Source organism: Zosterops lateralis, assembly GCF_965231275.1.
Source record: "Zosterops lateralis genome assembly, chromosome: 10".
NCBI lineage: Eukaryota > Metazoa > Chordata > Aves > Passeriformes > Zosteropidae > Zosterops > Zosterops lateralis.
Genome location: NC_139770.1, coordinates 15,001,848 through 15,016,391, shown reverse-complemented (window position 1 = coordinate 15,016,391; position 14,544 = coordinate 15,001,848). Strand labels below are relative to the sequence as shown.

General features: G+C 35.3%; 1 protein-coding gene across 1 annotated transcript in view; it reads right to left on the bottom strand.

The window, feature by feature from the left end:
- Nucleotides 1–603: 603 nt before the first annotated feature.
- ATR (ATR checkpoint kinase) overlaps nt 604–14,544 on the bottom strand; it is a 39,091-nt gene continuing 25,150 nt past the window's right edge. Inside the window, exons 31-47 of the mRNA XM_083868857.1 lie at nt 14,187–14,278; nt 13,633–13,810; nt 12,237–12,413; nt 11,706–11,865; nt 10,952–11,131; nt 9,510–9,652; nt 9,011–9,108; nt 7,697–7,929; nt 6,865–6,999; nt 6,027–6,227; nt 5,567–5,710; nt 4,695–4,845; nt 3,875–4,031; nt 3,597–3,750; nt 2,533–2,684; nt 2,173–2,278; nt 604–819 (exon numbers count right to left, since the gene is read on the bottom strand). Coding sequence (XP_083724983.1) covers nt 646–819; nt 2,173–2,278; nt 2,533–2,684; nt 3,597–3,750; nt 3,875–4,031; nt 4,695–4,845; nt 5,567–5,710; nt 6,027–6,227; nt 6,865–6,999; nt 7,697–7,929; nt 9,011–9,108; nt 9,510–9,652; nt 10,952–11,131; nt 11,706–11,865; nt 12,237–12,413; nt 13,633–13,810; nt 14,187–14,278 — 2,635 coding nt within the window. The 3' untranslated portion in view covers nt 604–645. The remainder of the gene's footprint in view (nt 820–2,172; nt 2,279–2,532; nt 2,685–3,596; nt 3,751–3,874; nt 4,032–4,694; nt 4,846–5,566; nt 5,711–6,026; nt 6,228–6,864; nt 7,000–7,696; nt 7,930–9,010; nt 9,109–9,509; nt 9,653–10,951; nt 11,132–11,705; nt 11,866–12,236; nt 12,414–13,632; nt 13,811–14,186; nt 14,279–14,544) is intronic.

Here is a 14,544-nt window from a genome sequence, read left to right as displayed (position 1 = left end):
ACAGCCACACTCCTCCAACTCCCAGCTTTGTGCCTGTCCTTCAGGAGGATTTGTTAGAGCACTGCACTCAAGGGCTAAGGAAACAGGTTCAGAACATGGTACCACTTTACCAGTTTACTTATGCTAAGATTTAATATCCCAAAAGCTTTCCTAGAGATAGCCAGGCTACATGGAAGAAAGTTGAAAAGTCTATACTGCTGGAAAGAAATACTAATAATTTTTAGAAAGCAATTACTTCTGAGTATGAGTACAAAAGTTGAAATAACCACTTTACATCGTATCAGTATTAAACTTCATTGTATTTTCTAATCTAAGCCAAATGAGAAACAGGTTTACAAAAATATACAGTACTTTATAGAGAGCATCCACAGGATCATGAAAATTTTTCATATAGTCAGAGTAAGACACTTGCAGAGCCTTGCATAGTCTAATTTTAAGCAGTTCTTATGCACTGCTTTCTACGTCTGTACAAAAGGTAAATCCTAACACCTCACACATACGCATTCATAGCATCTTGCAAGGGCACTGTACATTTTACACAGATTTTGGAAGACCATAAGCCTGTTCTTCTGCTTGCAGCCAAAAATCAACAGAAGTAATATTATAGCTACAGCACTTGTGGTATCATTCCAAAGGGAACAAATTTCACATATATGGAGCCCAGCCCATATACATCTGGCAGAGCAGGTTGTCATCACTTGCTTCTTGAATGAGGTAATGAACATGCCCTTCAATAGATAAAGGTAATCCTTTGATTCTGTTTCTAGTCTTAATGACACCTTGCAGCCGTTGTTCTATATCAAGGACATGGGTTTTGGCCTGGAAAGAAGAAAAAAAAATCAATTGGTACTATTCATGAACTTCCACTTCTCAAAATAGAAACAGTATTTCTTAGGATTGTTTGAAATTGTATCATAATTTAATACAAAATCCAGATGCCTATACCAGCTACATTGAAAACAAAGGCTACTCACTTTTAAAAACAATACTCTAGAATGGATATGCATTGGTCAAGCTATAACCTTTGCCTTATATTTTTACAGTTAAAAGTTACCAGAGAGGACTGAAGGAGCTATATAAATATATTTGAGAATTATTAGAAAGCTTTGTTTCATGCAACTACTTTCAAATAAATGCATCATTTAGCCTTGTTCCTGGAATTCTGGATAAAATTTAAGTCTGAAAAAATTAGTTCATAATTATGAGCAACTGAAAATTAAGAAGTCAAATTAAAGAGGTTCTGCTGAGCGTCTCAAAATGAGCTGTTCCAAGGCCCACTGGAGTTGCTAGTTCATACCAATTACACTCACATATTTTCTTTTAAAGTTCAAGCATAATGTTGGCATCTCTCCAGAAAAAGCAGGTAATATATATAATTATGTGGGTGGTCTTGTAAAAGAAAATTATGTAGACACAGCCTGGTTAGTAACTGTTTGAAGACCAGGAGATTTTCTGTGCTGAAATAGCCCAGGTAAGTTCTTTATTGTGATACAGTTTCAGTGATGTAGTTTTTCTTTATCTTAGCCATTGTGTTTGTCAGTGCTCCCTAACTATTACCTGCTATTACACATTTATTTTCATTAAACAGTCCTTTAAAAAAAAAAAAAATATATATATATATATATATATAGAAAGGGACAAATAAGACATTTTGCACGGAGGGAAGATAATAAAAATTAAGCTATACTTTGGATGAATAATATAGTCTTCAGCAACAGCTAATAAAGAAACAGTATGAAATCCTAATTTTAATCATGTAATTATATGCACCATGGCATGTATTTATTCAATAATGAACAGCCACTCGGGAAAAGCACAAAAATACACATGGAAAGGACTCCAGATGTTACATCACTGTAAATCTGGAGGACTGAGCAAGTGAGGGGTAACAAGATCCATTGCTTCTGCTGATGTTGTCCTTGATTTATTAACACTAACAAGTGAATTACAGGCTTTTTTATTTGGTTCTTTAGCAGAGAAATTACATTTTTTTATCAGTAAAAAAAAAATCTTCTTATAGATAAAAATTATGAACAGAGAGATAACAAAGAACAGCCAGAGAAATTTTTAAATGGATGAAAAAAAAGACAAAGTTTCAATTAGAAAATATGTAATTCATAACAATAACATTTGACATTTGAAAACCTTATGTTGTGCTTGTTTTAAACTCACCTTTTCATTGACAACTTCTCCAGTTTCATTCACCTGGGCTTTTGTATTTCCTTTAACAGGTTTACTCCATTCCACAAGAGGATCATGGAGGAAAGTCTTTAAGACGCTAAATAAATTAAAAAATTAGAAAAGGATATGATACATAAAATACACTTAATTTTCAAAACACAAACACTAAGAGACAGGAGCCTGTAGTTAGTACTGAATATTTATACTGCTTTATATTTAGCTCCGTGCCATGGTGAGAGCGAGCTGCAGGATAGGCATATGCTGGAACTGCATATTCCCCAGCAGTTACTGTTTCACACGTTCAGACTCCAGACAGCTTTGAGGAGTTTGTAGCCAAAGCAGCTGCCATACCTCATCAGAGGCTCCCTCTGATCACGCATCAGCCGCAGAGTGACTTCACAGGCTCTTCGGAAGAGCCCTTCTGTTCCCATGGGGCCCATCCCGTTAACCATGTTGTGAGTGAGGCGGAAGGGAACGATTTCCGGAACTTCAAAAGTTTCTCCCTTTACATTGAGGAAAAAAGGTATGCTCTAAGTGTTTTAAGCATTATTAAAAAGTAACATTTGCATTGGCTTTAGGATTTTTCCTCCCTTTGTCAGTGACAGTTTCCTAGCTGGCAAGAGACGTTTGCTCAGCTCAGTCCTACTCTGATAAGGGGAAATTACAGTGAGTAAAAGATAACATTGTCCATATAACCTCTTTTTCCCTGTTTTAACACACTAATACAGGGCATAAAATTTTCTTCTTAAATATATATTTATGCTCTGTAGTCTCATTGCAAAATGCTAACTTTTCTTTTATAATATGAAAGTTAGCTTAAAAACATTTTTTTAAATTAAGTGTTATATAGGACAATTTAGACTTACTAAAAAGAAATGAGAAGAAATAACCTTAACAGTATTTCTCCCTCACTTATCTCAATTAAAAAGTCCACGTGTCCCACACTAAAAGCATCTTTCAACTGAAACACCAAAACTCCAAATACCAATCTGGCCACAATTTCTGCTATTTATTTTTACAGAACCGTTGGAAATTCAGTGCTAAATTTGTGTGAGAGAGAACAAGAAACTCTCCACAGAAGCAGAATTCTGAAGGCAGCAATTACAGTTTTGCTTGGAGGGTGATAGTGGAGAGAAGAGAGTCACAAAATATAAACAGTCTAAAATTTAGGGTATTTCAGTGTGTCCACATCAGGTCATCTGATATTGGCTAAATCAAAAAGTTGGTTTTCATTGAATATAGCATACAGAACGATCACATCCTCTTTATATATTCCAGGCTTTTCTTGGGTAAAAATATGACACAAGTGAGAGAAAGAACACAACTGTTAAAGTAAAAATGTGGAAAAAAACCCAAGACAGTAGACATTTGTAACTTACATGCATACAAAATAAAGAGCAAGTGGCATTTCTCACCTTGTTGAAAAGGCAGTTGAAATCCACATGCACACACTCCCCAGTGAAGGAATCAAAGAGGATATTCTCCCCATGGCGGTCTCCCAGCCCCAGGATGTAACCCACCATGGACATGACGGCGACAGAGCGACAGTAGGCTGACCTGCTGTTGTACCTGTGGGGACAGAGGTACAGTGCTCTGAGGCACTGTTTGGCTTAGCTTCCCCATCCTGTAGTCCCATTAACTCTCAGGGAAATACACAGAGGAGATGCTCTTGAGTTAGTCTGATCCCACTCACCATGAAGTAGGGTCAGGAAACGTTCTAAGGAACCACTCATGAAAGACAGGAGGGTGACGAGGCAGAAGGACCTCTTTGAACATTTTCAGCTTTTCAGACAAAGGTGCTGACTTTGGAAGCATGTGCTGCCGTAGTTCTTTCCCAGTCATGTAGATACCTGCAACAGATTTCCTCAGTGAGGCAAAAGAAATCTCCAAATATAAAGCCTGAAATGTACTATCACAATATGGTAATTTAAAGAAAATAAATATCTCCATAAAGTTGAAATTAAATCAATCAAATGAAAAATAAACCATGTCAGTTGTGGGGTACAGGAAAGTTCTTCCCCAAACTTTTATTGCAGTGATCAGAAAGCTGCTTTGTTAACAAAGCTGCTTTGTTTTCTCTGGAAAGCTGCTGTATTCCTAACCTTATTTCAATTGTGTAATCTTAATTATCTCACATAAATGTAACAGAAATGAAAACTAACAAATCGAATCTAAAGAAAAAGTTCATGGTATTTTTTATTATTCAGTGCTGCACTTACACTCTCATGCTGCTGAAACAATTTACATCACTGTGTGTAAGAAAGTATTAAGATGCCTGTGATATCAGTTCTTGTAAGGAACTTGTTCATTCCAAGCACCAACTCTTTTCCTTTTAAGAGCAAAAGTCTACCACACATACGAATAATAATATATTGCAGATAGATAAAAATACATGTGACTACATCTACCTAGTCTTTAGCCTGACTCTTGACATTGGTTTCATTTACTTAATAAGATCCACGCCCTTTAACATTATCTAAAAACTTTTACTACAGTCTAATATATTTCTTTACCTTTCTCCTTATAAAGTTTTATCAGGATATTTCTCAGACCAGCAGTGTTATTCACCCACTCAATGATGCCACACTCATCATTTAATGGAATCACTGCGTAGGTGCGGATGTGGAGCTCTCGCCTACGGGACTCTGCATCTTTTCTTAAGCACTGTTCACAAAAGGAAAATGAGATTAACACATAACACAGATAGGATCAAAATGGATCTCTAGCATTTACATTCTGTCTATAACTACTTTCCAATCACATAATCTAGAATTCACAAATCTAAGCTTCACAGTCTGCAGTAAGGCAAATGAAAGCGAAATCTGCATCTGTTCACTAAAGTAAATTAAAAAAATGAGGATTTTGCAATAAAATAGTCAAACTGCAATATTTGAAATCTTTTAGTGTTTCAGAGACACTGTCATTGTTTTAACCTCACAGAAGATATGGTACCTTAACCTTAAGCATATTGCTGAAAAGCAGAATAGAACTAAAATAAAATAAGAGGTATGGCAACACTTTAGTATAAAAAGATTAATTTACCTATGTTTTATAAAATCTATTTGAAATTACTAAATAAGAAATTAAGCATGAGAGCAGAAAGTTTGGAGGTATTTATTTATTGTAAATAACCTGTCCTGTCTATTTTTGCTAAAATAAACAATTGTTTTGGCAGAATATTGTAATTTGTTATTGTTTTCACAAGTCTGTAAGAAGTCATACAATATCAATTGCTACTGGTTTTTGCTGAAACAAGGTGTTTTGTACCAGTTTCCTTTTCTTCCAGTGAGCTTTATTTCAAGCTAAATTGGCTTTTCTGTTAGATAACTCGGTGTTCTGTCCTGGTCAATAAGTATAATGCACCTGATTATCTCATTCATCAAACCTTATTAATAAGAGAGTTGAATTCCATGAGCCGACAGTCTTTTCTTAGATCATCTTTTGGCTTGCACATCATAATGTAAGATTTCCCATCTGAACCTTTCAAGGTGATCTTTTTTGGCTTCTGAAGTGAGGCAAGAATTTCCACCTAAAGAAAAATGAAGGCTTTCACTAACATCTGTATCAGATTATCCAAACTAAAGTGTGTAATTGTAATAAACCACTGCAACCAACGTGTTAGCACTTGCATGGTGCTGCAGGACATCAACCTCAGACCAAACCTTTATCTGAGTGCCAAGGCCCCACACCTGCCTCAGGCTGCTGTGACAGAAGCCACTCAGCTCCCACAAAAGTAATTATGGAATTTCCTATTCCTGCCTCCCATTTCTAGAGAGCAGAGATGTATTTGAAGGTATGTTTGTTCAACATGAAGTGAAAAAAGCAGGAGCCAACTGGAGCCTTACCGCATCATCAAAGCCTGCAATGTAGGCCCAGCAGCCAGGGAAAGGGTCATGGTTAGCATGGGTACCAGGAATTGAAGGAAGAGTTGGTATCATTACAGATTGTAAGGGAATGAGAATTTCACTGAATGTGTGCTCCTCTACTAATCTTTTCAGTGTTCTGAAATGAATATTCATGCTTAATGTTGAGCTGTTTCCATCAACCTTGAAAAAAAAAATTATCGAAGTTAGAAACAGCATTTAAAGTTAACAAGCACTTAAAATAACACTGCCCTTTCACATTAATTAATAAATAATCTAGAATAATAAATGCTGATTGTAATAAGAAAAGCAGCAAGCTATACTGCAAATTAAATAATCAAGAAGTAAATATATCTGGCTGTTAATGCCAGACTTATTTTTCACTTTGAATATAAATACACAATAATGAAATAATTCAATTGATTCTACCTTTATTATCAAGTTAATTTGTTCATAAAAGCACAATCACCCTATTTTTACAGTAAAACTGAAAATTAATGGACATGAATGATATGTGAAAGTACAAAAAAAGGTAAAGCCTATACACTGTTAAACAAGCCATTATGTACTGAAATATTTTACAATGTGCTCAATTTAGAGCTATTTTAAATCTTCTACAATTTAAAGTTTCTGCTAAACTGCACTAATATTATGAAGTAATAATAATTAATATTGATATATAGTAATTATTAATAGAATAAGTTATTATAACTATAATTAATATTGTGAATTGGCTAATGAAAGCAATCAGAAGCAGTTTTTGCATGACATTCTTGAATAATCCTACAACATGCATGAATTTGTTTATTTTTGTAAGTACTGGTTTGTTGCAGAGTTCCAACAGCTTGTCCGTAAGGCGTGTGGCATCTCCAATAAATTTTCCTAAAGACTCCTTCATATGGATAGCTCTGTTTAGAATTTCCTTACATCTGTTGACACGCATAGCGTAAGATGACTGAAAAAAAAAAAGAAAGTTAAAATTTATTAAACAATAAGTTGGAGAATCACCCCCAGTAATTATAATATTCTTTCCTCTACTTATTGCTTATCATTTTTTATATCCAGAGAAGGATGTGCTTCAATTGAAAAGCTGAAGTGGTACTGTTGGTGGGTGTGTGGGGGTTACTTCTGAAACCATTCTTGGGAGTCCCAAAACATACAATAGGCCAATACTGAAGTATATGTCTGTGTATCCTGAATGTTACTTCACCAGCCTAAAGAAATAATATGCACCGCACTTCCCAGTCTGCTTTGGAATGACCTTACTGCCAAGTAATTAGTTTTATATCTACCTATGATTATAGGACTGAAAGTACTAAAACACAGTTAGTAAATACAACAAAATCTATTGCCCATAACTACACAATTCATCAGCTATTTCTTATTCAAATTTCCTTTCCTAATACACCATACGACTCTGGATGCATATTAGCATTCCAATTTGGAACATTGAAACTCTAATATCTGAATTAAGACTGCAAAAAAAAAATTGCAGTGATGGCATTAATATCCTCTTCTACAACACTGTATCACAACAAATGAAACTCTCATATCCTTCTTACCAGCTTGGAGTAAAATAGGTTATATTTACATTTCTGAGAAAAACAGTTTTGTAAACTTAATAAAGGTGTAGCTATACATTATCAAGGTACCTTGGACACAGCAGTCATCATCCACATTGCTTGTTGTGGATAGGCTAAAAACACTTTAGCAACAATCACCATCAGAACTGCAAAGACTTCGTCATGGGAATGGCAGATTCGGGAGATAAGCTGAGAGAAGGCTGTCAGGAACTGGTAAGGTGCCAGGTGGTTCGTGTGCTCTGTAATCACCTTGTTTATTTTAGCCAGATCATTTTTCATTTGAACACGTTCTGAACGACCTGCTGTAAAATGAAAAGAAAAGACCATGTTCCTGGTTCTCCCCACTGGAAAGAGAAAGCCATTTAAATCGAGGCTATAGAGTAATATTTTGTTGGCAATTTCATAAGCAAAAAAAAATTGAAGGCAACAAAAAGCTCCTACTGTAAAGTTCTTTTTAACACAGCATACAGTGACTGAATACATAAACTGTTTAACTAAGCAGAATACCTGGAAATTAAATCTCCTTACATTCTTAAAATTATTTCTCTAAAATTATACCATGGCATAGAATAGACTAAAGACACTCCATGTATTTGCCTGATAAAAGGATTCCAATGTTCTTTAGTGGAGAGGAAATGAAGAAAGGCTTTCCATAGGATGAAATTAGCACATCTCCTATCTCCACCCCTTCCCCTGAGGACCCAGCTCGGGTTTCACATCAGCACCTCAGAGTGCAGGATCTGCAGCCAAACACAGTTGACCTAAGTGTGTAGAATGAGGACAAGATAAAGGAGCACATCTGTCTGCTTCACTCCAGACCTGCAAGCAATGTTTGTAATTTTCATTTGTACCAAAATCTCCTGCCCAAAGTGCATCTGTGGTGTTAGTTTCGCACGCCTTCATGCTGCTGTCTACAAGATTTTTTCTACCCCCTTCATTTCAGTAAAATGAGGCAGAAAATTTCAGTAAAATTCCTTCAAACACTGGAATCAAAACCAATTGAAAAAAAGCCCTAAAGCCTAACACTTTACTGTAGCAAGTGCATACAAAACTACCACTCATCACTCATGAGCCACCTTGAAAATGGAGACCAGGGGCATTGCAAGGATTTTCCCTGTATCTATTTAATGACTTCAGTTACCCAAGGAACAATGCTGTCTAATTATATAATTGAAAAAATTCTGGGGGATTTAATTAAAATAATTAATACTTTCCTGCATATTAACATCCTGTATTTTACAAGGGTAATATTACTTTCTTTTTTCCATATAACATCAGGCAATAAATCTAAACAGAACTGTAAATACACTTCACTGCTCTTTCAATCATCTATTCAAAAGAATGACCTGGGAACTATGTACTGGGTGGGAAAAAATGTTCTACCTTTATCACATTCATATGCTTTTGCTCCAAAGTCCAGCCATAAAGACAGCATTCTTGGCATTGACTGATAGATGAATTGGTTTCCATACTGTAGAGACCTGTCATTACACATTTAAATCAAAATATGTTAATGATATATATTAGAAGTGATACAAATTTTACATTCTTATTTGTTTAATATTCCATTCTAACTTTAAAAATTTATATCAGCATTTTAATGCGTCTGCAAGAACCAAAAAATATACAAAAGGTTTGTTTTTATTACTCAAAACCACATATTAATACTTAACTGTCTGACAAAAGAGACACAATTGCTTAGTCAGAAGTAAAATTAATTAGGTATGAAAACAAAAGGGAAGCATGCAGTATTTTATTTTACAATACTGCATAGAAATTTGAGTCAGTCGGAATTGATGAAAGGAAATATATTCCTACGGAAATGTTTATTCCCAGTATAATTGTTATCCTTTATAGAAACTAAGCAAAGTTCCCCTCTAACCTCCCAAAGTGATGAACTATGTATCTAATCAGATCCCCTTGCTTTTCCATCTTGTTGTCAGTTACCATCGGCATTAGTTTATCATAGTATTTTGCAAGATAAAAATGTCCATCTTCCCATTCTGGCAAGAAAACTGTAACATCCTGCAAGAAAATCAAAATGAGATAATTACTTTTGAGAGGATGCTAACTTAAAAATATTCTCAAGAAACAAGAATTTTGTATTAGTTATGTTGTGCAGAGTACATGCAGAAAAAGGTATTAATTGTTAACACCGTAACTCCAAAAATTCTAATTTTGCCTCAATATAATTGCCTCTACAGACTAAAAGTCTGTTTTCAAAATACCTTTCGGTTTTGGAGACAGACAATTGGAGACAGAATGATATGGGATTCCTGAACTAGGAAAGATCATACTTTCATTAAAATCAGGTTCCTGATCCCAATAACTCAGTGCTGAGTTTCTTAGAGTTTTTTGGAAAGTGAAACAGCATGATGTTACCAGTTGGACTCAATGACCTTTCTGACCTTAATGAATCTATGATTCCATATTTTTCATGTTTCTGTTTTCCTTCTAAACTATGATATTTAAAAGAACAACAAAAAATTGCGTGATATATTAGAAAAGAATTGGTGAGAGGCACATCCCCTCTCTAATAACACTGGCTTCTTTCCTGTGCTAATACTTAACAGAGAGAACTGAGTGTTAGTGTTTTCATAGAATCTGCTGAAATTTCATTTGTTTACATTATTTCAACCTTCCTTTGATTTGATACGTTTACATTTTTTCTCTAAATGACTGATACAGAAGTATGTTATTAAATAAGACAGCAGTAACTATTAACTGTATCAAATGCCAAAACATGGACAGGAGACATGCTGCTTTTAAGGAAGCATAAATACCTGCATCTCCTACTGTTTTAGGAGGCAATATTAATCAATGCCAAAAAGTATTTCATAGGCATCACAAGATGAAGCATGCAGTGCTGTATTGTTCAAGAACATACCATTTGTCCCTTTTCCCAGTTCTTCAGAGACTGGAAACATATTTAAATCCATTACAAGTCACTCCCAGAGAGAGAAGTAACAGTGAAGAGTAGTACAATGTATCACCAAGTCAATTCTGTGTATTTAGAGTAGTCCACATTTTAGTGAGGAATTCTAATCTATGCAAGCATGAGAACAAAGCCATGCTTCTGTAACTCTTTATTTTAAAAGAATTATATGAACTGTAGACTTCCCTGTACTGATGTGTTACATTAAACCTGGTTAAGACAGTTAAACCCTCACAAGAAGAACTGCTTTCCCTCCTACACATTGATGTATTATTTAATCCATTTATGTTATACTTGCTTGACATCATCAGGAGCAGAACAAAAGCTTACTTAAAAAATACATTAATATTCAAAGCTCCTGCCTTGTTAACAGTAGTATTCCAGATTACCTTATACTTTTTCATGACTGCATTGCTTTCAAAGTTAGCAGTTTCTTCCATAAATCTGCCCACTAGCAGCATTGCCCGACCATGGATGAGCTGATTTTTGCTATTGCAGGGTGCTTTATTTTCAGGGAAACATAACTCAACCCCCTTCTGGAGAACAATTAGTGCTTCATGAACCTCACCCTAAGGGAAAGACAGAAAACATTTTATAGAAATGGATGACGTTTTATATACTCTAAATACGTTTAAGTAACATTTTATATACTCTAAATACGAAAGGTGCAAAACTTCCCTCTTACAGTTGTTATTAAGGCAAAGCTATGTCCCCAGACCTGTTCTAGGCTATTCTGGCTGTGGCAATTGAGTATTACTAACTTCAAATGCTTCTATTTCCTTGTTATCTCAGCATTGTTGTGCCTTTAGGTGTACCACAACTGCCCTCATGTTTGCTGCCTACTGCTGTAAGTTAAAAGGAAACAAATTAAGGAGAGGCCTATTATTAAGATAATTTATATTTGCCTGGTCTGCTTTGACAGTGGCAGGTAATCCACCAGTTTTATACAAAGGTGCCAGGAAGGTCAACGGGTACAAAACAGGGCTGACCAGCAGCTGGAGAATCAGCTGCAATGTGTTGACAGTCCCAGATGACATATCTTGTTTTACATATGCTGATTGTGTGCCATTTTTTCCTTGAAGAAAACTAAAAATATTATCCTCTTGCATGTAAGAAATTAAATTCCAGTTTTGTTGTCCTTACCTTGGACCAGAGCCACTTTGCTCTTTCCACATAAAGTTCTGAGAGGGTGGATTCCCCAGCGTTCAGCAGAGCATTATAGGCAGTCTGGTGATGCCCAGCTTTCCTTGCAACTCTGGCACTCTGGAGCCAGCACTGACCAACAAGCTCACTGTAATCCTGGCTGCAGGGACATTTGGGGAAAAAATGAAACATTTCTATTTTGAACACTACTTTAAAATCTGAACTAAATATCACAATGTATTGAAACACAAATTGAATTTCTCAATAAGTTATATACTACATAATTATAATTTAAAACTATTTTCATACATTTCTTTCACCTTTTTTTTCCCATTTAGGCCTATAAACAAATACACTTTCTCCCTGTTTCTTGCCTCTCTTTCTTTTAGACAGTAGATCCATAATATTGGATGACTACTTTTGTCTACAACAAATTGCCGGAGTTTTATCTTATCTCTTCTAACACTAATCCATGGAAACCCAGAGTATTACTGAGAATACAACATACACAAGAGACAGTCATGTCCTCACCTTTTATTGAGACTAAGCAAAGCCCTTCTCAGTGCTAAAATGGGTTCTTTTGCTCTGTAAGAGTTTTGGGTCATTTCAATACGGGCACACCAGTTCAGAGAATCTCTACTGTGGTCACTATCTGGTTGATGAAACATTGGCCCAATACTGTGCTCCAGCTCACACAGCATATGCAACCTGTGTTAGCAAAAGAAAGGCAAAAAATTGGTGAAAATTGATTGATGTTTGAGATATATGCAAATTTTACAAAGTTTTTGCAATTTTCTTTCTAAAAGCTGGCTCTGTAAATAATGCCACCCAGTAGGATTTATGCTAAAAGCAAAAATGCAGCAAAAGCAAACACACAAAATCAATGATTTATAAACTGATTAGTTATTTCCTCAATATTCCTTTACCAAGCTGCTGAAAAGAGAGACAATGTAGATCACCCAGACAGGATGTCAATCTTTAGCAAAAGTATTTCTACCCACTAGTTACTTCAACAATTCTTCAGAAAGTCTGACATTTCAACGAATCCAATTTTAAAAGCAATGTACTTAAAGTGAAGTTATTCCATTTATTTGAAAATACCATAACTGTTAATATCTGTCACTGTAAAGATGAAAAGCTGAGTGGTTGTAAATGCCCCAGTTGTCACTGGCAGAGCCCAGATGTGTGGGTACATCTGACAGAGAAAAAGTGACTCTTGAAAGGCTTCCAAGTAGCCTGGATCAATGGCTAAAGGAAGCTGCTTTGAAACACTTCTTTCTCAATACTCAAACTTCATTTCCCAAACAACACTGCAGAAATTACCAACAGGAAATGGAATTGAGAAGTAAGTAAAATACACACTTCAACTGGCTTCAGTCAATATCTTGCCAAAAGGATGCATTTACAGTGCAGAAGTAGTATTTAGTCCTTTTATTCAAAAAGGCTATTCACTTTTTAGTCTACTACAGCCAAATTAGAAGTTTATTAATAAAGAAAAGTAGAACTGCTGAAAGGGATGGGGTTTAATTCTTACTGCTCTTTCTTGATAAAAAAGGGAGTGCTTTTCAGCCTCCATTCAGATCAAAAGCAATGCTCTTAAGTTAATGGAGCTACAGGCCTATTTGCACTATTTCAAGCATGGAATTAACTTGCTGGGTTTTATTACCTGCTTTTTATTACCCTTTTTATTTACATTAGCTTGCTAGCTGATTTTGAAAGACCAGATCATTTTATTGTGAATGTTTTCCATAGAGGATAAATATAAATTCGTAATTAATCAAAAGTTTTCAGTTGAATGAATATTAAAAAAAAAGGTGACCAAAAATGCACATCAGTACCATTTACTGTAGAAATGCAAAATTCTTGCTGCTGCATACTTGATTACGTGATTTCTGAATTTAAGAATAGTGCCATGAAAAAGAGAAACCTGATAATGTGCTCATATCCTCGCTGATAGGAGCCTCTTTCAAAGCTTGCTGCTGAAAGGGGCACAATCTGTTCTGCTCGGACCACCTTGAGCGTCTCGTAAAAAGCCGCTTCATTCTTCTTCTTGGCTGATAACAGTAAATGTCCCAGTCTGACACTCCAGGTAGTGGACTTTGCATCTTTGGGGAGAAAAAGAAAACTCTGCTTCTTTAAGCAGTTTAATCTGAACATGCTAATTTGTCTAAACATACTACTGGAAAAAGAACTTTCTTAGAACAAAATAATTGCATGTTAGTAGCACTGTAAAATTCAACTCCACAATCCATCCAGCCAAACAGACCCAAAAGATATATTCACTCCAAACTTCTGCTCAAAGACTCTACTGGTTACAATCAAACACAGTTAACAAAATCCAGAAGATAGAACCAATCTTCCTACCAGTAAAATCCAAAAATATGACAATATCTGCCACTTGATTCAAGATGATTAAACTAAAACACACAATTGTTAAGAATTGCAATGAAGTATTAATACTTTTATGTAATAATAACTTACCTGAAGCCAAATAATTTTCCAGTAAATCCCATTGTGACAGTTTCCAGGCTGCTTCCACTCTGTAAGTGTTCAATTCAGAAATCCATTCAGACCTATTAAAAGAAAAAAAAGGCAATACATTTTGTGCTGTCTCCTCTCAGTATGTTAATCCTACATTATATTAGCAAATGTTCTTTATTTAAAACTTCTCTTACTTGAAAAGAGGCAAGATAAGCTTGCTTCTAAAGAAAGTCAGTAAAACCAAAGGACATGCACTGACAACAACTAAAAGCTGTACAACGTGATCCCGCAAATGCAACCTTCAAAGAGTGCATTTAACCTCTGTGGTACACATCAAAAACTACCAGCTTTTAATCCA